This window comes from Crocodylus siamensis, chromosome 1, assembly GCF_052110815.1.
Source record: "Crocodylus siamensis isolate JL-2025a chromosome 1, ASM5211081v1, whole genome shotgun sequence".
Lineage (NCBI taxonomy): Eukaryota > Metazoa > Chordata > Crocodylia > Crocodylidae > Crocodylus > Crocodylus siamensis.
Genome location: NC_143395.1, coordinates 125,188,406 through 125,211,910, shown reverse-complemented (window position 1 = coordinate 125,211,910; position 23,505 = coordinate 125,188,406). Strand labels below are relative to the sequence as shown.

Here is a 23,505-nt window from a genome sequence, read left to right as displayed (position 1 = left end):
CCCATCCACTACCACCCTCTGGGTGCGGCCCTCCAGCCAGTTGGCGACCCAATTGACTGTGTGGGCATCAACATCACAGCCCCCCAGTTTCTTAATGAGAACGGGGTGAGAATGTTAAAAGCCTTCCGGAAGTCCAGGAAGACTATGTCCACTGCTACCCCTGCATCTAATGATCTGGTGATCTGATTGTAAAAGGCCACCAGGTTGGTCTAACAGGACCTGCCACTGATGAGCCCATGTTGGTTGCCCCTAAGCATGCAGCCCCCTGCTGGCCCCTCCTGGATGCGTGCCAGCATAATTTTCTCAAACAGCTTACCTAGGATTGAGGTAAGACTGACTGGCCTATAGTTTCCTGGGTCCTCCTTCCTCCCCTTTTTGAAGATTTATTCATTTCTGGATCACAATCAAAGTGATAAGAGGCAACATACGTCCGTAACTGTAAATGACCTACTCTTCCTTGAACAACTTTTACTGCTAATATTTAGGGCAAAAGGAAATTACTTACGTTTGCCATATTCCTAACGTGACCGAGGCCAACCACAACAGCCCAACAATAAAAAATTTGGGAAGATAAAAAGTTAAACATTTTCTTTCTCCCTGTTGGAGCAAAAGAAAAGAGGTTAAGAGGAGGCCAATTCACATTTGAGTAACTGAGTTAAATACTGACACAGTAAAACAGTAATAAAGTTACTTCTGGCTCACTTACAAAGTACCTTTTTAAAAAAAAAAAAAAAAAACCAACCCAAAAAAACCAAACCAAAACCTGGAGATGTTAAAATACAAAGTCAGCTTTACAATATATTAAGACATATTATTATCATTTGTTAAAAAAGACAGGGTGGCAGATTTCGGACACCTTGTTTCCAAAGTTAAAAGTACTTTGATTCTGCAACTACAGAATATAGGTCCTATAATAGTGCTGTGCTCCAGAATCCAATTTTTGGTGTTTTTTACTATTTCTTTTGCAAACAAAACATATATACAAACCCTTAACCTAGTGGTACCTGGGGAGAGGCCCAGGGAGGTGGGAGGGGGTTGGAAGGTGGGACAAGGGGCAGGGATCTGTCTCTTTGCCCTGTATCACTGCCTTCCCTGCCACTCCAGCACTGCAGGGAAAGAATTTAAGATGACCTCCTGCATAATAATTAGATATGGAAAATTATTAACAAATGTATACAGTTTTCCACATATAGAATCCAATTACTGGGGAGTTGTTTTAAATTCAAAAGTTGTCTTGGATTCAGGTAAATATGGTATATAAAAGACATGTGAACTGCACTACTGAGCTCAGAATAGCAAGTTTCCCAGTCGATCAATTTTGACCAGAAAACAACATTAACATAACACGATTTGCTGGCTGGGGAACTGGCTCCTCAGTAGGACTCAGAGGGTGGTGGTCGATGGGAGCCAAGCATCTTGGTGCGCTGCGATCAGTGGGGTCCCTCAAGGCTCTGTCCTAGGGCCTATATTATTTAACATGATCTTCATCAATGATGTGGACAGTGTTGTCAGAAGCAGACTGGCCAAGTTTGCTGATCAAACTCTGGGGTAAAGCACCCACACCTGAGGACAGGAGGGTGATCCAGGTGGATCTTGACAGGCTCAGGAAATGGGCGGACAAGAACCTAATGGTGTTCAATACCGAAAAATGCAAGGTTCTCCACTTTGGGAAGAAAAACCTGCAGCATGCTTATAGGCTTAGCAGGGCTACGCTGGTTAGCACTACAGATAAAAGGGACTTGGTTGACCACAAGATGAACATAAGCCTTCAGTGTGATGCTGCGGTTAGTAAAGCGAGCAAAATGCTGGCTTGCATCCATAGATGCTTCTCAAGTAAATCCCAAGACGTCATTCTCCCCTTGTACTCGGCTTTGGTGAGGCCACAGCTGGAGTACTGCGTCCAGTTTTGGGCTCTGCAATTCAAAAAGGATGTGGAGAAGCTTGAGAGGGTGCAGAGGAGAGCTATGTGCATGATCAGAGGTCAGGAAAACAGACCTTATGATGACAGGCTGAGAGCAATGGAAAAGCGCAGGCTCAGGGGTGATCTGCTGGCCACCTGTAAATTTATCAGGGGCGCTCATCAGGATCTGGGAGAATGTCTGTTCACCAGAGCGCCCCGAGGGATGACAAGATCGAATGGTCACAAACTCCACTGTGACCGATTCAGCCTGGACATAAGAAAGAACTTCTTCACTGTCTGAGCCCCCAAGGTTTGGAATAGACTGCTGCTGGAGGTGGTTCAAGCACCCACTTTGAATGCCTTCAAGACACATTTGGATGCTTATCTTGCTGGGATCCTATGATCCCTGACTTCCTGCCCCTCAGGCAGGGGGCTGGACTCGATGATCCTCCGGGGTCCCTTCTAGCCCAAATGTCTGTGGAATCTATTTACTATGTTAGTCTTTTTGCTTCTGGTTATACAAAGGAACAAAACCTCAAATGAATGTGTAGCGACTGTTCATGAGTTAAGTCAGGATACAAACCTTAACATAATTTTGTAGCCCTGAATCCATTCAGTGATGAGCAAGAACATAGGAAGCAGAGCTATCTATGGTAGAAAATTGCAGTTTATCATACTGGACAAAATAAAATGTCACATACTGTGAACAGAATCAGCTTTGCTGAGCCTCTCACAATAAGCATGCTTTCATTTTATCAGCCACTGAGGGGGTAGGGAGGTACTATATATATGCTATGTAAACACAGGGAGGAACTAAAGAGAGCTACATCGATCAATCCGAGTCTCTTCACCAAATATTAGATATTGTCCTGTCTGTACCTGCACTCTTATCCCATGGTAGACACAGAGCCAAAACAGTAACAGTGCACACAAGAACAATGACTGGAAGAAGTCATCTAGCATTCCAGGAAACCAACTGTTCACCAGAAAAGAGAGGGGGAAAAATGGATCTGTAACAGAATAAAAGGAAAAAAGTTAAACGAGAAAAAGATGCACTTTTATCCATTATCAAAGGAAAACAGGCTTCAAGGTGGGGGGGGGAGCGGCATGTAGCAGGGGTACATGCACCAGGGGGCAATGTACAGGAGGCCAAGGGGCAGGGAGCGCAGTTTAAGACAATCTCCAATTCTCTGCATGGGACACTGGAACAAAACTTTATAATTTTTCCACATGGAGAATCTAATGATGGGAGAATTAAGAAGTTGGAGTCATCTTGGATTTGGGTAAATATGGTAAGTGGCACTATAGTTTGCTAATGCTGAAAGTTAATTATGAATACAGGCATCCCCAACAGTGAATTTCAACAACAATCACCTAATGATTACCAGAGATTTCCAGGAGACTTGTTACCTCTCAGCTCTGTGTTCTTGGAGAACCTTGGCACAGGATGCAGCCCGTCTGACTCACAAAGGACTCGCCCCTGCCCTCCCCACCTCTGCCTGAACAAGAATCGATTACAGGAAGGACTTACAAAAGACAAGGAAAATGCAACGGGAGACGTACTTAAACCCCTACAGACAACGTTCATAGGAGTGAAGCAACTCCCCGGTCTCATTTACGTCAGAGATGGAACCAGATGACAACTCATTTAAATGGGAAATGGGATAGGCTTCACCTTCACTAGCATTCAGGATGGAGAACAGAGATTCCAAGACACAGACCGCACTGAATGTTGGGATCAGAAAAGCAGGGGAGCACTGCATGATGGGGGAGCCCTGCTCCAAATGCTAACCAACCCACATCTACACACACCCAGCTCAACATTTATCAAAACAATTCTAGTAATGACTCCTCAATTAGTACCCAAAACACTGAATCTGCATGTCTGTATTATGAGCTCCCTCAGGGTAATGCCACCCATAATCAGGAGTGATCAGTTCCCATTATCCACCATATGAGCCAGTGGTTACCCCTAAACAAACCTAGTGTTCTCCCTTCAGCCATTGTTGATTTTCTACAAAACCCCTACCCAAGCTCAAGTTTCTGTCCTGGTGCTTGGATCCAAAAAGCTGCACCAATTCCACTCCTTTTCTGCCTGGCATCCATCCATTGATCGTGCTGAGGGCTCTGCCTGTCTGCAAGCTCCAACAAACACCTGGGAACCTTGACTGGTTCAAGCTTCGCTGAGTGGTGAGACCCCAACTCTCTCTCTCTCTCTCTGCCTCCAGGAACCGCTTTCTAAACCTGACTTCTGCTAATCAAACTTGAGCTAGACTTCCCCAGAAAGCCAACTGAAACTATGTAATATTGTAACTGTTTATTTGTCTCTTGTATGACTGTTACTACTGGTATCATCGTAAGTTCATATACCTGGCCAAAAATAACTTGTATTGTCAAGCTGGTTGCTACACTCTCTCTTTGAACCTCACTTACTCTTCCCCTTGACCTCCCCATTTGCTCTGCAGCAACCCTTCTTTTACCTAAGCCAAAGATCCCTGTAATGCCCAAAACTACGGTGGGGTCTGCTTATCAAGGGGGGTTACTACTAGGACCATTGTGACAAGAGATTGGGACATGCTGAGTTTTGAGGTGCATGAGGATATCAGCTGAAAGTGCTGATCAGACCCAGCCCACTCAGATGTACTCTGTTAGCGTGTGCGTACGTGTATCTAACTGCATTTATTATTGACCTGCTGAAATAAGGGATGAACTGAGTTCAAGGCACATGAGGGTGTCCAGCCTGACTCAGATGCCCTCTGTTAACCCATGTGCTTGTGTCCGACTGCATTTTATTGTTGCCCTGCTGAACCAAGTTCAAGGCACATGAGGGTGTTAGCCTATCAATGCTAAATAAACTTGGCTTGACTCAGGCATGTCCTGTCAATCTATACGTGTATGTGTGTTTGACTGATTTGGTGGTTGGAGGAACCCAGCCCCATTGAAACTGAGTCCTGCAAGATAGTGAGGGGCAAAGACCTCCACTGGGGGTGAGGACTTGCAGAAGGGAGAGATACAGCTCCATACAGAAACACAAGCATCACAAGCAGCACACTGACAGAATTATAGAGACCCCAGAAACATACCCCTAATAGGTGAGCACACCTCAAAGTGTCAGGCAAATCTGGTAACAGAGTTCACATCTGCTACCAGACAACTGTTTCTTGCTAGTTGCCCAACAAAGCATCAGCGTAATTATGAAAGTAATTGGGAGCCAAATACTATTTTGATACCCGTTAGCAATCTTAGAATTTGGCTTGGTTTAACAAATTAGAATCTGAAAGCAGCCTTCACACTTAATAAAGATGAAACTGCTATTTCAGCACCTCTAAAGAGTCGCTCAAATGAAAGGGCTTAAATTAAACTACACACTGAAACATTACATTTAAAATCCAATATAGCTATAACTACTTATCTAATTCAGAATGCTAAACAGAAAACAAGATTTGTTTGAAAGACCAGTAGATGGTTTTCATTTCTTTCTGATTATCCCGAGTCTGATTTGTATAAACAACAACAACCTTCTTTCAATATTTTTCAACTCTGTTAATGAGTTTTTGACTGAAATCTTATAAGTAGTTGCATGTAGTTTAATGGGCCAAGTTCATTTTTACGAGACTCTGTAAAAAAAAAAAAAAAAAGCATGTTTTAAAGTACCATTGTAAAGCAGTAACAGGGGTAGGAGGATGGACATCCATTTCTGTTCAATTCCCCAGTCTCTCATGGAGAATTTCCGGAGGGAATGTGCAAACAGGCACTGAAACACAAAATTTAAAATTAAATTGACAAAGACCATGCTGTAACTTTAACAGAGGTAGCAGATTTTTTAGTATTATTAACGACATCACCTCACAGGGATGTGCTCTAATGGGTAGACTATGACACTGGAGTTCAGATGCTCAAAGTTTCATTTCTAGTTCCATTCATTTTATGATCTTGAACAAGTCACTTACCCTCCCAGGTAGTCTAAAATGGAAACTAGCTAACAGTGCAAGGCAGCAAAACATGCATGATGCTGTCAAATTTCCATTTGGCCTCACTGGCACATATTGATATCTGCCCATGTTAGTCTACAAACTACGCTCTATGACAGCAGTCTTAATAGCAGCCTTCAACTACCTGAAGGGAGGTTTGAAAGAGGATGGAGCCAGACTTATCTGTGGTGGCAGATGACAGAACAAGGAACAACAGTCTCACATTTAAGTAATGGAAGTTTAGGTTAGATATCAGGAAGAATTTTCTCACTAGGAGGTTAGTAAAACACTGGAACAGGTTACCCAAAAAGAGGTGGTGGAAGCTTGTTCCTTTGAGGTTTTCAAAACCCGGCTAGACAAAGCTTTGGCTGGGATGATCTAGTTGGGAGTGGTCCTGCTTTGAGCAGGGGATTGGACTAGATGACCTCCTGCTAGATGTATACCTTGTTGGGGTCGTTTGACCCCAGTACTCTTTCCTGCCATGGTGGGGGGTCGGACTAGATGATCTACTTGGATCCCTTCCGACCCTAGAAACTATGAAACCCTAACTTCCTATGATTTTATGAATATCAGTGACAGATCTGGTTATATACCACATTCACTGCTACCTGCATGCCATGCACACATTTGCACTGTATTTTACTAAGTACCTAAGCAAACACAAACTACATTTGAAGTTACTTATGTATTTATTATAATCCAGTTATTTTTTTTCCCATTACCTCCAAAATTCTTTACTCTAGCTGATGTTTTTTGGGGGTTTTTTGTCCTTGGTCTCAGCCCCAGGGGGAAGAGGAGGGGGAGGAGCAGGGAGGCTGACAGGGAAGTGAGGAGAGGAAATAGGGGTTTGAGCCAAATTCTCTCTGCCATTCTGTGTTGCACAAACACAGTAAGAAAAAAAAATGTTTTAATCATTCGTTTATAATGCTTTCTTGCCCCTACTTAAACAAACAGGAATATATCTGAATTTTATCATTCACATAGAATTAACCCATTGAACTCCTTGCAAAAATGACAAAAGACACAAAACTCTAAGTCTTTAAAATTTGTCTTGCACATGCACAATACTATGTGTTGCTAATGTCCAGAGTTACACCACCAAATGCAGTCCTAAGGGAGAGATGGAATACACAATCTTGACCCAACCACCCAAAAAAGTAAAAGACAGTACTCACCGTGACTACAAAAGTAAGAACCACAAATACAAATCGGAACCAAATTTCAACTTGTGAAAAATACGGATTGTAAGTTTTCCACTACAAGGCAATAAGAGACAACAAAGAAAATTAAAAGGAAGCTGAGAGCATTTATATGACATCAAGAATGTGTAGTTCTTGTAGACAATAATGCATATGAGTTTCTGCAAATGAACCCACTGACTTTCCCATAATGAAGTCATTATAAATCCCACTACCTCACAAGGGAAAGTGGTAAATTAACTGTATGCCTCTTTTCCTGCAACCTCCATATTAAGTCAGCCAAAGTAGCCTAGCATCTTTTGTGCACAAAAAAATACCTCTTTATGTTTGAAGGAACTTCAGCCAGAGTCACATACAGGCTGCTTTAAACTAAGGAAAGGTTCATAAGCCTTAATTAGTGCATTTGTTCTTTCTGTCTAGTTTTACCTCAAGAAACAGGAAGATCACTTCAAAAATAAAAAGTTCAGAAGTGCTGGAAACATGACTACAGTTAAAGCAGCAAAAGCTCTCTCCACACTTCTAATACTTTGTCTCACTTCCTGGGCATTACATTTAACAAGTAGTTCATTATTGCTATTTTGTAGTCCACACATTTTACATGAAATCAATATTGGAAAATGATCAATAACATTTACAAGCCCAGGCACAAAAGTCTACTCACTCCCACATATACTGCCCCCCCTTGTGTGATCTTGGGCAAGTTTTGTCAGCTCTGCCAGTAGTCCTAAATCTTTGCCTTCTCTAAAAAAAACAAATTCTACAGAACAAGGGCTGTAAGTATGAAGCCCCACTGCATTAGGCACTGTACAATCTCAGGTGGGTCCACTATGTACTACTACAATAAATACAGCAACGTAAGGTGGACAAAATTGGTAGTTTCCTTGCTATGGGCTATGAAGCAAGATGATTACCAAAGCAAAGCCATTTGTGTACTAAATGCTCCCCACACTTTACCAAACTAAATGTGAAGACCATTCAGCAAAATCTAAAAATTAAAATGTTTGCCTTTATATTTTAGGCTGCTGCTAATTAGGTGCTGCAAAACGCAGGCTAAAACATTCAGGAGGAACACTGCAGCACAGCCATCACAACCAAAGTGAATACAGAGCCCACAGCAGCTCAGAGTTTGTTTAGGTTCTTTGGGGGTTGGTTTACTAGTGCTGGGGCCTTATAGCACAGGCCAGTGAAGTCCTATTAACATTTTGTTTTTCAAATCATCTTTAAGCAGCATGTATTACACCATTTTCCTTAATTAGGCTGAATTTGGCCTATTTGCTTTACTTGTTTTACTGAAGAAAATGTTTCCTTTTCAGGTCAACCTGCTTTTGGAAACTCTTGAAAAATCTTGCTAATCCCTTTATTTATTTATTTATTTTATTTATTTCTAACATGTGGAAAAAAGCTACTTTGTTAGATGTAAGACCCCAATGTTCACCCAAGCTTACCTATCTAAACCAGACCTTTTCTCATGAATGTATATCTGAACACTGAAAGCATCTGAACATGAAAATGATAAAATAAAAGTTTTTGATCTGCTGTTTGTGTAGCCCCTGAAAGGCTTGATCACTTCACAGCTACTTCTGAATGTTTGAACCCCAATTTCTGGGAAAAAGCCAAAAGAGTTCTGTTCATTCTTGTGTACTCAATATTTTTTAATGATGGACTTCACAAGCATAGATTTAGAACGGCTTAATGAACAAGTGTCCCCCGTCCCCACTAGCTACAATCACATTTAAACAGGTGTTGCTACCGTGGTCCCAGTCTAGCTTGCCCAGCATTGAGAAAGATTTGTTCTCAAGAGAAGTGCTAAAGATAACATCTCTAATTAGGCATAGCTTAAAAACCATTCTGACAGAAAAAAAAAAAAAAAGGGCAAGCTGCACTATAACTTTGTTAACAGCATCCATCGAATGGTTTTGACCCAAGCATGAATCAAGAGTCTTACCTTAATACTTCCTCTGTGCAAGTGTTTCACTTTCAAAAGGAAACTATAGACCTTTCACAACAACTAAAAACTAAAAGACTTTTTCCTCCTGGCCTAATATATAACTTACTGTGAAATTGATGCTCAGGATGGGAAAAATCAACTTCTCCAGACCCCCAAAACTAACCAATATGTTATACTGAGTGTAGTTCAGGTAGCCAAGATGAGCCACAATGATTTCATCACATTTCTGTGAATACAAAGTTAGAATAGTGTGTAAGTCATTGAACAAAGCTTTGACATCTAAAGACATACACATAGATGCAAGTCAGCCACAACAAGATGACTTGTGCTAACTGCAGCAGGCAAACTGAGTTATGCTAAAGCTTTGAGCCATAGTCCAGGCCTTCCCAGAACTAAGCAACAAAACTGAATAGAGCGCCTTCTGTGCTACTGGGAAATGCAAGTGCTGATACTGGGCAGTAGGCAAGCAAGGGGCAGCAGTTTCTCTGTAAGGAATGTAGCTGGCACAGTGCCAGGGGATTGGTGCACCATATAAGGAATGCTTGGGCACAGGGCCAAGGGATTGCACAATTTGGGATAATAAAAGTTACAAAAGAAATGGACAAACAAAGGAACATGTGTATTTTGTGTTGCCACTCTAGAGACAGGAACAACCTTGGACTTCTTGTTTGAGGAATCCGAAACTAACATCCAGCACATCCAGCAGAGGATCTGAGGCCAGTACCACCAAAGGTCACTGCTGTAATGCCTGAAGGAACTGCTTGGCAGGTCATGTTCCAAGGAAGAATACTTGTAATAAACCAAGGGGTGACTATTAAAAGTTCACTGGATATCAAATTGGATGAGGGGCTGTGTCAGCCCTTGGGGTCTCTGGTGAAAGGAATCTTAGGGGCAACACTAACAATGCAGAATTATAACAGTAGAACAAGTGTGAAGATACAAGATAGATTCACACAGAATTTGTTGAAGACTTGAACTTAAAAACCACAGCAACATTTCAAGGGAGGTTTGCCCTTCAGTCAAAATACAGGATTTTCTTACTAGAAAAGTAAAAGTATCTTAAACTTAAGATCCCATTTTCCCTTCTGCTCCTTAAAAACAAAGTCAGAAGACAAAAGAGACGTTTTTCTTTGACATGAGTAAAACCTGAAAGCTGTTTTTATATTAACAAATTTCAGATCTTTCATATCTTGAATTTTTCACTTTGGGACAGTTCTGAATGACAAGTGCCAAGAGACGGTTCGGCTCTGAAGTAGCATAAACCAGGGGCTGTCACCTGGGGGTACCTGAGATGGCTCTAGGGTGTAAGCACAGGCAGGTGGGGATGAAGCACCACCACACAGCATCCCACAGTGCTGCGCAGGCACTGCCTGCCCAGCTGGACACAGGGGTGAGGAAGCTCACACGCAGCAGCTACTGCTGCTCTGCGTCTGGCCATTTGCTGCCCCCCTGCTCCGCAGCTGGGGTACAATGATACCAAAAGGTTGAAAACCCCTGGTATAAACTATAGTTGAGACCACAAGACAACTTTCTACCAGGGTATTTTAAAAGCTCTCTCTAAACCACAGTAGCACCAGAAAATCTTGCCAAGCTAAGCAGGTACAAAAAACTAAGAGGAGGATTTTTGTTTGTTTTAGGGGGAAGGGGAAGGAAGAGGAAGAGAGAGTGGCATCACCAAAATGAGTTACTTTGGGCGCATCTACACAGCACCGTACAGCAACTTTGCTATGCTGCCATGCATTAGTACTTGCTTTTTGAAGTATTAAAGCACAACACAGCATGTGTGGTTACCGTGCTGTATGTGTGGCACATGGGTAAATTTCATCGCTATGGCTGTAGTGGTGCATTATACCTGGGGAGCCCACTGCTACGGCAACATAGTGATTACATGTGTCTGCACATGATCACCAGCTATGTTGCCACTGTGTGCTGTAATGCAACACAGCTTGTCACTACATTGCCACAGGGCAATATGTAGATGTGCCCTTTGAACCATATATGAAACTGGTTTCTTTCACCATCAGAGTATTCACTAGATCAGGAAAATTTGGCTGTTAAAAGGTGGTTTAGTATTCAGTCAAGGGCAAGTGCTTTGACATGTACAGAACAAAACAAACAAAAACCTAAGCACATAAGCAAGTAAATGATCCATCACCCCACCAATCAGGAGTATGTTGAGTCTTTCTTACTCAATTCGTCATTTTCCCCTACCTACATACTAAATAATTCTCTCTCCTGAGAGAGTTTTAACATAATTTCTTATGCCCTAGCCATAACCCCCTCTGCCCACCAGACTACTAGCCAGGGTCACCCTGGGGTGAAGTGAAGCCCCCAGTGGGGTGTTTCTCCCTCTCTCCATGCCCACACAGAGCTGGGAGTGAGGTAAGGTCCTATAGCCATGCCTCCCTCCCTTGGCCACTGGGTTGGCTGAGGATTGTGGGGGAAGAGGAAAACACCCACCCCGCTGCCCAGAACCCCAGCTGGTTATGTGCCCAGCACAGGGGGAGGGAAAAAGAGGAAGCCCCTGCAGCAGGGGCTTTACTCCCTCCACCAGAGCTGGGAACTGGGCTGATCACCCAGCCACACCCACTCCTGGGTGACCAGGCCAGCCGAGGTGGTAGTGGTGGGAGAAGGCTCCCCACCCCCAGCTCTGGACTGTGCCTGGCAGCGGTTGGGGGAGGAGGAGGGGCAGTAAGTCCGCAGTGGGGGCTTTACTTCCCCGACCCGAGCCAGGAGCCCAGCCAATCCACCCAGCCAAGGAGGGGCGGGGCTGGGGGAAACTGGCCTGGCTCCTGGCTGCAGGGGATGGAAAAGCCCCATCTGACAGCTGGGAGCAGGGCCAGCCCTGTTCTGCTAGAGCAGACAGCACAGCCCTGGGCTGCACAGCATCCTAGGAAGCTGGAGGACTGCGAGTTAACTTCAAGTCAGGAGGGGATCTGGGACAGAACTTCCATAAACTGGTTTGCCCTAAATCAGTTTAGTCTGATATTACAACCATCCAGGTTCATCTTAAAAACAGTTTTGGCCATTTTGAAAGCTGTTTAAGTGCACTAAAAACTTCAGTTCTGTCACAGATTTTACCCGTTCCCCATCACTTAAACCAGTTTGTGTGCAACTTCTTTCCCTAGCCAGTGGGTGAAATTCCTGTAAGTACTTAAGTGACTAGAAGCATAAGACATATTGCCAGCGTTTTATGTCATACTGTCACACTTTGGAAATTTTTACCCAGTCACCTTTTTATTCTTTTTACATTTTTTTAGATAGGAACACTAACCTAACCACTAAAAAGCAGTAGCCCACTGACTCAGACATACCACAAACATTCAGAAAGCCCCCAGCTGAAAGACAGAATCACCAAGCAGAAAGTAGGAGCTCATTTTCCAAAACATTCAGCTTTAATAGACAGGGAATTATCCACACCATCTTTCATTCAAATCTTCCAAAAAAAATAGCTGGAAGGCACAGAGGGAGATTTGTGGAGAATTAACATCAGCTGAGCTTGGAATCACAGGAGATCATGACAGGATGAGTCTTGTATTCACCCAAACCTTGGTACCATGGCATCTCTTAAATAAATGGTATCCATTATGAAGAAATGAAAAAGTCAAAGAGAAAAAATTAAATGCATTAGTCTAAGCTGCCTAGTTAAGAAAATTAAAATCTAATCAATATTTGTAGACTTTCTTAAATAAAGCCAGCAGAGTCAGGGCTTCAGAATATTTCACTTATGATATGTAGCCTCCCCTGTGTAATTAAGTTTTCACCAGCAAGATTTCTCTTGAAAACAGAAAAGCAGTGTGTTGATGGCTCTTCAAGTCAAACTCAGTAATGCAAATTTTAAATAATGAAACAAAAAGAAAAAAGTTACGCTAGAATTTCAATAACTTAAATGAAAAAAAATTTTTAAAAACACTCTGCTTCAGGACAAAGCAGAAAACTATTGTACAGTGTTCTAGTTCTTTCATTTAGACTTGGCCAATCATAACACTGAAAAAATGGGCCAGTAGCAGCTGTGTTCAACAGGTGTGGCCGGATAAATTTTACCAGTTTCCCAGCATGAATGACAGCTCTAATCGTGTTAACAACCTGAAAATACCTGTTATGGTTTCATTATCAAGGGACTTGAAGTCATGGCACACTGCTGAAGGAAACCCTGTTTGAATCTTACAATACATCACCTTCCTGCAGAGAGTTACAACTAGGAACAAGTTCTTACTTCTGTTTTCTTCCTATGACTTCCTCATGCATGCTTCTGATCTACAATGATTTAATACATGCACACACAGTTTTAGAAGAACAAGCTCTGCAGTCAGTGTTGTCTCAAAAAGCACCTACCCGAGCACAGCTGAGTTGCCTTGTCCGATTATGAACTTGGTTATTTTTGTATCGTGTGCTTGCATCCTTTGTTACACCGTGTATTTTAATTGACAGAGTAATGTTAATTTTGAAGCGAGATTCTATAATTAAAAGATAAAGATGTTAGACTGTTGTACAGATTTGGGGGGGGGGGGGAATCTCAAATAAGAGTTACAATGCTCCATAATCCCAGCAGCCAACTCAATTATATTTGGTCACAGTAGAGAAGAAAGAAAATCCTGCCTTCCTTCAGTAGGAATTATTTTGGCCAACACAAGTTAGCAATAACTAATAATATAGTCTAAGAATCTCTGAGATTCAAATCTAGCATCAGTACAGTATAATACCTACCAGTCTAACTCTATCAAGAGGAAGCAAGAGAAATACACCCTGGCTATTACTGATTTATGAAAAACAAAGAACAAAATTCTAACACTTAGGAAAGCAACGGCTGCAAGAAGCCTTAACTAACTCAAGCCAACCTCTGTACATTCACCTTTCCTCTGACAGGTGGGCTCCCTCCCCTCTGCCCCCTAGTTTTACAATTCAAAACTAAAAAGGATAATGTACATTACAGGTAGGTGAAATTACAGCTACAACATATATTATTATCTTATCATATCAGTAATCAGAAATAAACTAGACAAGGCACTTACCATAAGGTGGATCCAGTTCAACAACACAGGTTAGCCATAGTTGTTGATTATAAGTGGATAATGGTTGTGAATTTAATGGATATGACTTCAGCTGGGAAAATAAATTTAAAAAAAAAAACTGGAGGCAATTTAGTCAGTAATTCTGTTGCACTAATAGTCTGTACATGTAGTATATAAAGACTTTGGCTATTTTTCCATTCTGACAGAAAAGGTTGGGGTTTTTTTGAGAAAATTAAGTGCCAGTTCCCTTTTAGCCATTTCACTTTAGCAATACATGCAGTTTATGTCACATGGAAGATGCAAATATTTAAAGCAACATCACGCCAACACTGCCTACAGCAAATAAAGGCAGCAGTAATAAAAATAGGCAAAGAGCCCAAATCTAAGCAGGAAATGTGTAGCACTGCATTTTCAGAGCAAATATCGACAGCAATTTATTTCTACCCCTATAGATCAAACGACATTTTTGGCAATTAAATTGCAACAACATATTAAGCCACTTCAATTTAGCATCAAAAAGGGCAATCACTTTCCTCTGAATAGACTACATTTTCAAAACTATGGAAAAGAGTGGAAAGATAATAATTACAATAAGGAGCAGAGCGTATAGTGGTAGGATACTGCTTCTCTTACACTTACCTCAGCTATATGTAATAAAATGAATGTAATAAATATGTAGTTTTGGAAAAAATGTTTGTTTTCAATTCTCAAAAAATCCAAATATACATACATGGACAGCAATTTAAAAAACAACAGTACTGCAGCCCATTAATAAATATAATTTTATGTTTTACAAAAAAATATTTTAACAAATCAGTCATCTCAGCATCTGAAGTGAAACAGTTGATGGCACTAAGTGTGGAAAACTTAAGAGGTGAATATGTAGTAAAGGTGCCTCAAATCAAGGAATGTGAAGACAGACTTCAGACCTCTGGTTTACTTTGTTTACAGTCACCCAGGGGAGCAAAAAAAAACCCAATTCCTTCCCAGCAGCCAGAAAAGAAAGTTAGAAATTAGAAGATTTAGTCCCAAAAGAAGGCCGATTTTCTTTTCTGCTCTCAGTTTCTACTTCCTCACTCTTAAGGATTCACATCATGCTGTTCTTCCTGAACAAAGATGCAAGAATTACCAAGGGAATCCTATCAATACCTTACTTTGCTCGGTCAAAGTCTGGTGCAGAGCAACACTATCCAATTCACATGCCAATGAGGTAAGCAGTCTTGTAAAAGGTGTAACTAGGCTGTGGTGGATTCATGCTGGGTCATTCAAGAGGCAGCACAGAGCATTTATCAGGGCAAACTCTCAGCTAGTAAAGTTTGAATTATGTTGCAAAAAATGGAAGGCATAACATCACATCAGCAATGTCCTTTTTATAAACTTGAACTGTATAAGCAGCTGTATGAAATTTTAATGTGATTTTTAATAAATAAAAACATAAGTGCCTGCCATGCAGCACAATTATGCCATGTAATTCTTACCTTTGAGCTGTTAGTCAATTCAGATGTTGTTGTGGTCTTAATTACATTAGGACCTATAAGATATTCAAAAAGAGAGGGGAGAGGGCAGTAATGAAATACGTGCATAAATAATGATATAGTAGCCTGAAGTAATTTAGTTTCAAAATTTCACATACAGCATAAATATTAGTTACCAAGCACCCTGTGAAGCAAGCAGATATTATCCTACTTGAGAGACAAACTCAAGGACAAGTCACTGAAGTGCAGAATCTTAGAGGTATTCAGGTGCCGAACTCTCCTTTGTACCCAATTACCTGTAAGGATCTGCGCCTTATTCTGTGCAAGGTCACACAGCAATTAAGCCATAGCATTCAGGAGTCCCTAGGCCTAAATCCTTACTCTAACAATAACATGTTATAAACAAGTCACTATTTTACTCAAAGTAACGATTAATCACAGTAGCGACTGCAGCACAATACAGACAAAACCAACTATATTTTATGGGATGAACTATATTTTAAGTGGACTTACTCATCTTGGTCTGTTCAAGTGAAATTATCTGTGCATATATCTGGGATTATATTTGAAATTATGTTCATTTACATACAGCATATGAGTCATTTAAATAGCAAACAAAGTATAACAGAATTGCACAATAAAACCAATTATACATATAAGAGAGGAAACCTGAAGTTAATTTGTAGAAGCTATGGTCTGGAAAGGCAGAAGAAAAACAAAAAAATTCAGAACAGAGACCAAGCGTTCTAAAGATGACGTATAAAACTGATGTTACACATCACCTATATATCATATATACATTTATAGATATAAATTGATATATCTATAGAGAGACAGCTCACTCACAAGAAAGACCACAGTAATACTGAACAATGACGACACAGGCCTGTAGTACTGCCCAGCTTTCTGAAGACCCCCTACATTTTATAAGATTATGTGAAATAATAAAATGTTTTATTTAAAATGTTATAAAAGCAAAACCCAACAAGTTCAAATATATAGGAGATTCAAATTGCAGTACAACCTCATTTGCACGCACCAATAATTATAATACCTATTCTGGCTTATTAGACTTCTTCAAATTAGCAAATAAGTAGACAAAGATATCAGGGAATTGCACTGGAAAGTGTACTCAATTTTGTGAAGTGTAAGAAAGTTAATTATGTGGGACCTTGTTAGACTCAACTGGTCAGCATACTGGAGAACTCCGAAGTACTACAAAAGCAATGACGAGCTCTATCTTACAAAGCAAGGTAAACATTTTCTTCTGTCATATACCCAAGTTTTTAGATCAATGACAAAACATTAGCAAGACTGTTCTGTAGTCAAGGTCTATATTTTTTAAACAACAGACTGATGAAGTGTTGATCAAGTAATTCAAGAATAATGGTGAATAAACTACTTTACTGACAAAGTACTTTAACACTGTACCCTCAGCCTCAGTTAGAGTGGAAGTGTACTTTACACAGGCAACGTGTACCTGGGTGGGTCAAGCAGAGCAACTGGACTCCAGCACACACAGACGAGCACAGAAAGCACGCTCAGCAACATTCATAGACAACCTGCATCTCCCTGGCACTCAACATTATCTCCGGAAAGCAAAGAACATGCTATGGAAAATAGGAAGAGAAAGAGTGCACCTTGACAAAAGTAAGCATGCAAATAGTAAAGCAGCAACCATCTCAGTACTGTACATAGAGATGCCCAATGCATGGATAAGGGTGTACAAATAAGAGAGCAGACATCCCCAGGTCTCTCTCCTTTGAGTCTGTGTAGGGAGTTATGTAAGTTTTCCCAATGCCATTTTTTTGACTAGCAAACACTGGTGTACTTCACATAACCCTTTACCCAGATGAGGGAGCACAGAGCGGATTATTAAACAAACTGATAAGAAACCTCACAGTTGGAAGTTCCCCAAGTATCCCTTACTCCTTCTACATGTAGACACTTATACATACACCCAAGCAAAGAACTATGGGGGAAGACTTACTATAAGTAGGATTCTCCAGGCTCAATTTGTGTGGGGGGTGGGGGAGGGGAAGCATACAGAGGGGGAGCTGCTGGACTTTAGGCACATACAATTTTTTCATATGCTTTAAAAAGGGACATCTGGGAGAAAGAACTGAAATGCATTTGTTTGCAAAAAGGAAAAAAAATACCTATTTCCTAAACAGTGGTGTTACTCAGGAATGAGCAGCTAGGTTTAGTTTTGCTCCTTTTTCAAAATCAAAAAATGCAAAAAAACCTACTTTTAAGAATCGGAAAGACTTTACAACAGACCTTTCTAAATAAGTCAGGTCAAATCTTGCTCCTTGCATAATCAATTGCTTCAGCAGATAAGTTTGTTGATGGAGAATGGACCCAAGTCGTCATTACGCAGATTCACAGCGTTAAAAAAAAAAAAAGTTATCTCAAGAGGATAAGAGTCACAAAGTACTGCTGATCCTGATCAAAAAGCAAAGGTCAGTTCTGTAATTCCAACAAAGCACAAAACTATGCGTTGCTTACAACAGCAGAGCTAAATGAGATGGGGAGTCTATATCACAAGATCTACATGTAAGTAGATACAATGCAACATGTCACTAACCACTCTGTAAAAAGAGCGGACACTTCATTAGAACGAAAGAGCTCAATTCTTACTTTTATGAGAGCATTGTTCTCGCCCAATTATGAGCAGAATTCTACTGTCATGTGCCAGAAGTGCATGCAGTGCCAATAACAGAAACTAGCTCAGTTATTTAACCAAGTGAGAAACTGCTCTAATGAAACCATTAGTCTTGCTTAAAATTACATCTTAATGAATAATTAGCTAAAAATACATGTACATGAAACATTTTAAGAGTCAAGCACTTCCCTCAGATTCCCCTGGGCAGTTCACACCAGCATCAACAGTGTGCACAACTGTGAAATCAATTTGTTTGCATCCTAAAATCTCAGGATCAGTTTAAAATGGCCAAGTCAGTTCTGTTTTATGGCTGACTTTTATTGTTTTAGGTTTTAGTGACAATGAACCATCCCATGGGAGCTGGAATACCCAAGCTGTTGGGTCCAATTATCGATCAACTATTTCAGACTTCTGACAGAGGGAGTGTATGTAAGCCACGGTCATTTCTAAGGGGAAGGAGGCACAGGAAGAGGCAAAATTTGAAAAGGGAGTGAGGGAGTCAACTGTATCGCCATTGTACAAATGGAAAGACTGAGGCAAAAAAATAAAGATAAGATTTTGTGCTAAAATCTTGGCACATTCTGGACAGAATTGTCAATGCATGTTCAATCATTACTGCAAAGTATTTACTATTGTTAGCCCTGCTGAAGCAGGCGACCCCCAGCACATGTACTAGATTATGGCATGTGAAGACATTTTACTTGGCACACCAGCCCTCAGCATGGATGGTGTGGGAGTTGCAAGGGGCCCAGTCCTTCTTGTGGCAGCACAGCCCCAGCCCCTTCCCTGCTGTCTACCCCAAGGCACATGTGCACCTGTTGCCAGCAACAAGTCAGCCTGGGGCTCTGTGGACCCCAGTAGAGCTGCTTGCAGCCTCCTCCCTCCCTGATGCGAGCGGGCTCTGCGGTGGATGGCAAGGACCTGCCCAGAGGTCAGGCCTGTTGTGCTGTCCAACCTGGTACATTACACCAGGGTGGACAGTGTGGAAGGGGCCAGGGCTGTGCCGCTATGAAAAGGATCAGTCCCTTCACAGTTCCTCTGCCATCCCCTCTTGGTACACCAACATCTTACAAGTAGATGTTGTGATTTATTTGGTGCTGCCCCAAAATGTCTTTCACAGGAATACTAAGGAAAAGCTTAGCCATGAACAGAACTGAATTTTCCACTTCCCAATGCTGTGCTTTAATCAACAGATCATGTATTGCCTTTTTACTCCCAAAACACATTAGTATTTTATTCATCGTATTTAATTGGAAGGGCAAGGCTTAAACAATTTTCTGCCCAGCTAATCTTAAACATGCTTTTTACTTAATTAGCATCTACCCTGGTGTAGGAACTAAGGTTAAGTAAACCTAATCAAGACACATTGAAAGGAAAAAGCTGCAAATAGCAGATACAAATTTGCAACAATGTACTCTCCACACACCCCCAGATATGAAATGCTAGACTCATTAAAACACATCTATGAGTAAATTTTTTGAACTTATAAGAAAAATTAATAAAATAAAAACCATTTTTAAATGACAACCTTACCTGCAATTCCAATGAAGATTGTCAAACCAAAGCAAATGAAGAATACAACAAAGACTAGGACAAAGTGCCGCTTGGACAGCGTGTATAGACGCATTGGTGCCAACCTGGAGGGAACAAATAAAAGCACAAATTATTAATCAGTGGTGGTTTGTATAAAAATGGAATAAAACAGGTTTTTCCTCAATAAAAGCATTATAAAGAATTTCCAGTGCAAAGAAGCCACCAGGCAGACTCTTTTACTGGGGTAGTATAAATTCTTTCAAGCCACGTGCATTTGGAAAAAACCCAAAAACACAAAACCAACCAAACTTTACAAAAGTTACCATTCTTTTTTCTGCATTTTTACTGTCTTAAGATGCAAACATGAGTTACTGTCTCTCCTAACTCAGAAGGGGCGCATGTTATACATTCCAGCTCAGTCATCCACAATGTAAAGGACCCGTGAAGGTTATTATGAGGTTATCATACGTGCAGTTTGAAGATAAAGCTCAAGTGGCATGTGTCATCATCATAAAACTTACACACATTTATGTGGTCTTAAATCAGTCTTCTGTGTCTTGTGTGTAAACATGTTCTTGAACTTAATCACTATGGTCAGGGGTCTACTGAACTTGAGGAGGTACCTGGCTGTTCATGGGGAGATTGCAGGGCCACCCCTTTTTGTTTCCTGCTGGCAGGCTGGGTAGCCAGACCACAGAGCCATGAGGAGTACTGGGGCTCCTTCTGGGGAGCCAGTATTTTATTTTCAGTAAGTTTTTCTTTTTTCCCCTCCTGTGGATTTCCCAGGCATTGCCAGATTTCAGGGGCAGTGCTGGATTTCACACTTTCCACAAAATTGCAATTTCAGTAGGTTTCCACCCACAGCAGGATGAGATATAACACCAGACCCTAATTCTGCCTGCATCCAGCTGCATGGAATACAGACATGAATTCTGTTATATCCCATCAAGGTTTGCATCCAACTAAAAATGATAATGCTTATGTACAGGATATACAAATCACCAACTACCTTGGAAATCTAACCCAGTGCAGCAAGACGCAGCATTTTAGTCAGGGTGATGTATGTATCCAGATGTAAGCAGCACAATCTTGGGTTTTAGACTTAAGTTAATATTGCGGCATTTTAAATAGAAAGGTAGTATAAAAGTGTGTTACAGCAGACACTCCCCAACTGTTCTGCAAGCCCCTGCAGAGCAAAGCTGGAAAGCTTCTGCCCCAGTTCATCACCGTTCAACAGAGCACTTGCTGGAAAAGAGGTTTCCAACCTGCATTCCTTACTCATAGGGCTACAGCATCAGGGGACAATGAGACAGGACAGTACAGTATTGGATACATCCTTCTGAAGCAGATAGCTGCCAGTTATTTTAAACATCTTAGTGGTCTACCACAAGAGGTAAAAACCTATATACACAACATGCCCTTTTGCTGCTCCTTGCATGTTTGGGGGGGGGGGGGGCTTGATACAATTTGAGAATGGATAAAAAGCACTGAACAAATGCATCTGAAATTCAGCATCAAGGTACTTGTGACAGAAAGCTTGGCTAGCCCCCAGATGGTTTCAGTCTTCTGCATACTGCAGTCCCACTAGGAACTGCAAATAGCCCCCAAATTGTTTCAGTCATTTGCATACCATAGGAAGAACAGGAAGTTAATGTTGTCCTTAAAACAAAACAAAACAAAACAGCATCGAACATGTTACTGACATGAAAACAAAGAGGCTTAAGACTTTTAAAAGCCATATAACAGCCTTTCCCATAAGCTTTCCCAAGAACAATTTTTCACCCACTGCCAGTAGTATTCACGCTCCCTGTATGGCTGCTCTTAGTATCTTAGAAGGAAAGTGGCAGGCATCCCTCTGCACAGCTCAGATCTTTGACCAGAGGGAGCCAGGATCATCTGGAAGCCTGCCAAGGAGACTCCCTGGACTACCCCACTTTGGGAGAGGCAGGCTTGACAAAGGGCAGATACTGGCCACATCCTACCTCGGGAATAGTTTTGTTTAAGCAAGGAGGCAGCAATTCATAGAACTTGCAATCTTTCAGACTACCAAGTACTGCATAAATATAAGATTGTTAAAACATGGCCCCAAGGTGTGAAGTTTTAAACAGCTGAATCCAACTCACTCCTGTGGGGGTGGGGATTAGGGAATGAAAAGGGGTGGGAAAATAAAAAATGAGCCTGTATAAGCACAATGCTTAAGGTAGAAATGCAGAAGCTAACAGAGCTGCAAGTGAGTCACTGTCCACAGCACAAGTTTGCAAAAACTGGCTTTACAGGATAATCATGGTAGCACGCTGCAAACACAGCCCAGGTTCTCACAGTGCAACTGCCGTAAGCCACAAACACGGGAGAAAACACCTGGCTGACTGACTATACAGAAGTAACACTCTCCACAGGTCTGTAACATGCACAAATAAAAACAGATCAGAAAAAAAATAAATTCCAATGCATCTGTTTCACAAATTTTCATTCTAGGCACACATTTTTCAGAAAGTGCTATTTTTCTGTAGGCCATGCCCCTTTATATTAAAAATATCAAAGGAAACTTCCTCCTTTAGACTAAGAGCTTATCTACACAGCTTCTATTATGATTTAACTTGGCCAGTTTATGCCAAGCACCAAGTACAGATACATTTATACTAGTACAAAACTGTTTATCTTGCTAAATTTCCTCGGTATTTATAAATAAGTCACACAATACATTTCTTGTGTACGATTCTGAGAGCTCTTTCATTTCAATATATTTTCTATATTTTATTGAGGAATGACACACACGGGGTATTTTTTGAATGGCACTGGGAAAGTCACAAATACCTATCTTGGTGGCAACAATCTATCTTGAGAAGGCATCCCAGCAGGAAGCATCAAATGGGATTTTGACAGGGAGCCCAGAGGCACAGAGCTCTAAGAAGGTTAAGCAGCTGTCCCTGGAACTATCCCATGAATTAGGATAACCCAGATCTGACTCCACAGCTTAGTAAGTAACCATCCCATATGTAATGAGTATTTTGTGGGACAGTGGCTGAAGGGAGGCAAGTGGCCAGAGAGTTCATAGAAGTTGCTGCCTGTTGTGTAACAGGATAGTCTAGCTGTCATGCTGCTAGATGCAAATTCCTTAAAAACCGAGGTGAACAAGGTCATGGGGTTAGTTCACTTTAGCTGAACCAGCCTGGACTATCCCTGTCCTGGGCTCACATACCTGAGACTGAGGAACAGGGAGAAGACCCATAGGAAAAGAACGAACGTTCTCTCCCACCCACACACCCCCAGTCATATTTTGCTGTCCTCAAACTAGGGGTGCTGTCCTTGAACAGGGCAGTTATTAGTAGGTCACTCTGTGGGGATTAAGCTAACTTAAAAGTAACCCTTTGCATCCCTCTTAGCCAGTCCTCCTTTCTCCAGGAACCAGGAAGGTGAAAAGGAGAAGGGACCATCACAGGATCAAGGCTAGGTTCAACACACCATTCAGCATGACAGACTGAATCCCTTAGGCATTTTTTACACATGTTCCAGGGATGGGGGAAGAAGGAGGGCACTAATTAAAGCAGCTGCAACATCTGGTGCATCAGTGCCCCCACGCTTCAAAATGGTGGTGGAGTGCTTTGAGTTCAAGACGCAGAAGCTGCTGGGGGCACACTAACTGGCATGCTGTAATTACAGTGTGTTGGAGCAGCCTCCCCGCATGTCTACAGGCATGCCTTGATGTTAAGTGAACAGTTTCTGCCTCTTTCCTCAATCTAACAAGCATCCCCCCGTATCCTGCAGTATAAAAACTAAAGGGACACTTATCCTTTTACATGCC

General features: G+C 41.5%; 1 protein-coding gene across 2 annotated transcripts in view; it reads right to left on the bottom strand.

Annotated features, from left to right (window-relative positions):
• The window catches only part of TMEM181 (transmembrane protein 181), a 52,214-nt gene that overhangs the window by 18,298 nt on the left and 10,411 nt on the right, over window positions 1-23,505 (bottom strand). For both annotated transcript variants that reach the window (XM_090042166.1, XM_090042174.1), the window contains exons 2-10: window positions 19,704-19,807; window positions 15,509-15,561; window positions 14,031-14,121; window positions 13,354-13,475; window positions 9,125-9,244; window positions 7,047-7,127; window positions 5,555-5,654; window positions 2,780-2,910; window positions 506-597 (exon numbers count right to left, since the gene is read on the bottom strand). In XM_090042166.1, coding sequence (XP_089898292.1) covers window positions 506-597; window positions 2,780-2,910; window positions 5,555-5,654; window positions 7,047-7,127; window positions 9,125-9,244; window positions 13,354-13,475; window positions 14,031-14,121; window positions 15,509-15,561; window positions 19,704-19,807 — 894 coding nt within the window. The remainder of the gene's footprint in view (window positions 1-505; window positions 598-2,779; window positions 2,911-5,554; window positions 5,655-7,046; window positions 7,128-9,124; window positions 9,245-13,353; window positions 13,476-14,030; window positions 14,122-15,508; window positions 15,562-19,703; window positions 19,808-23,505) is intronic.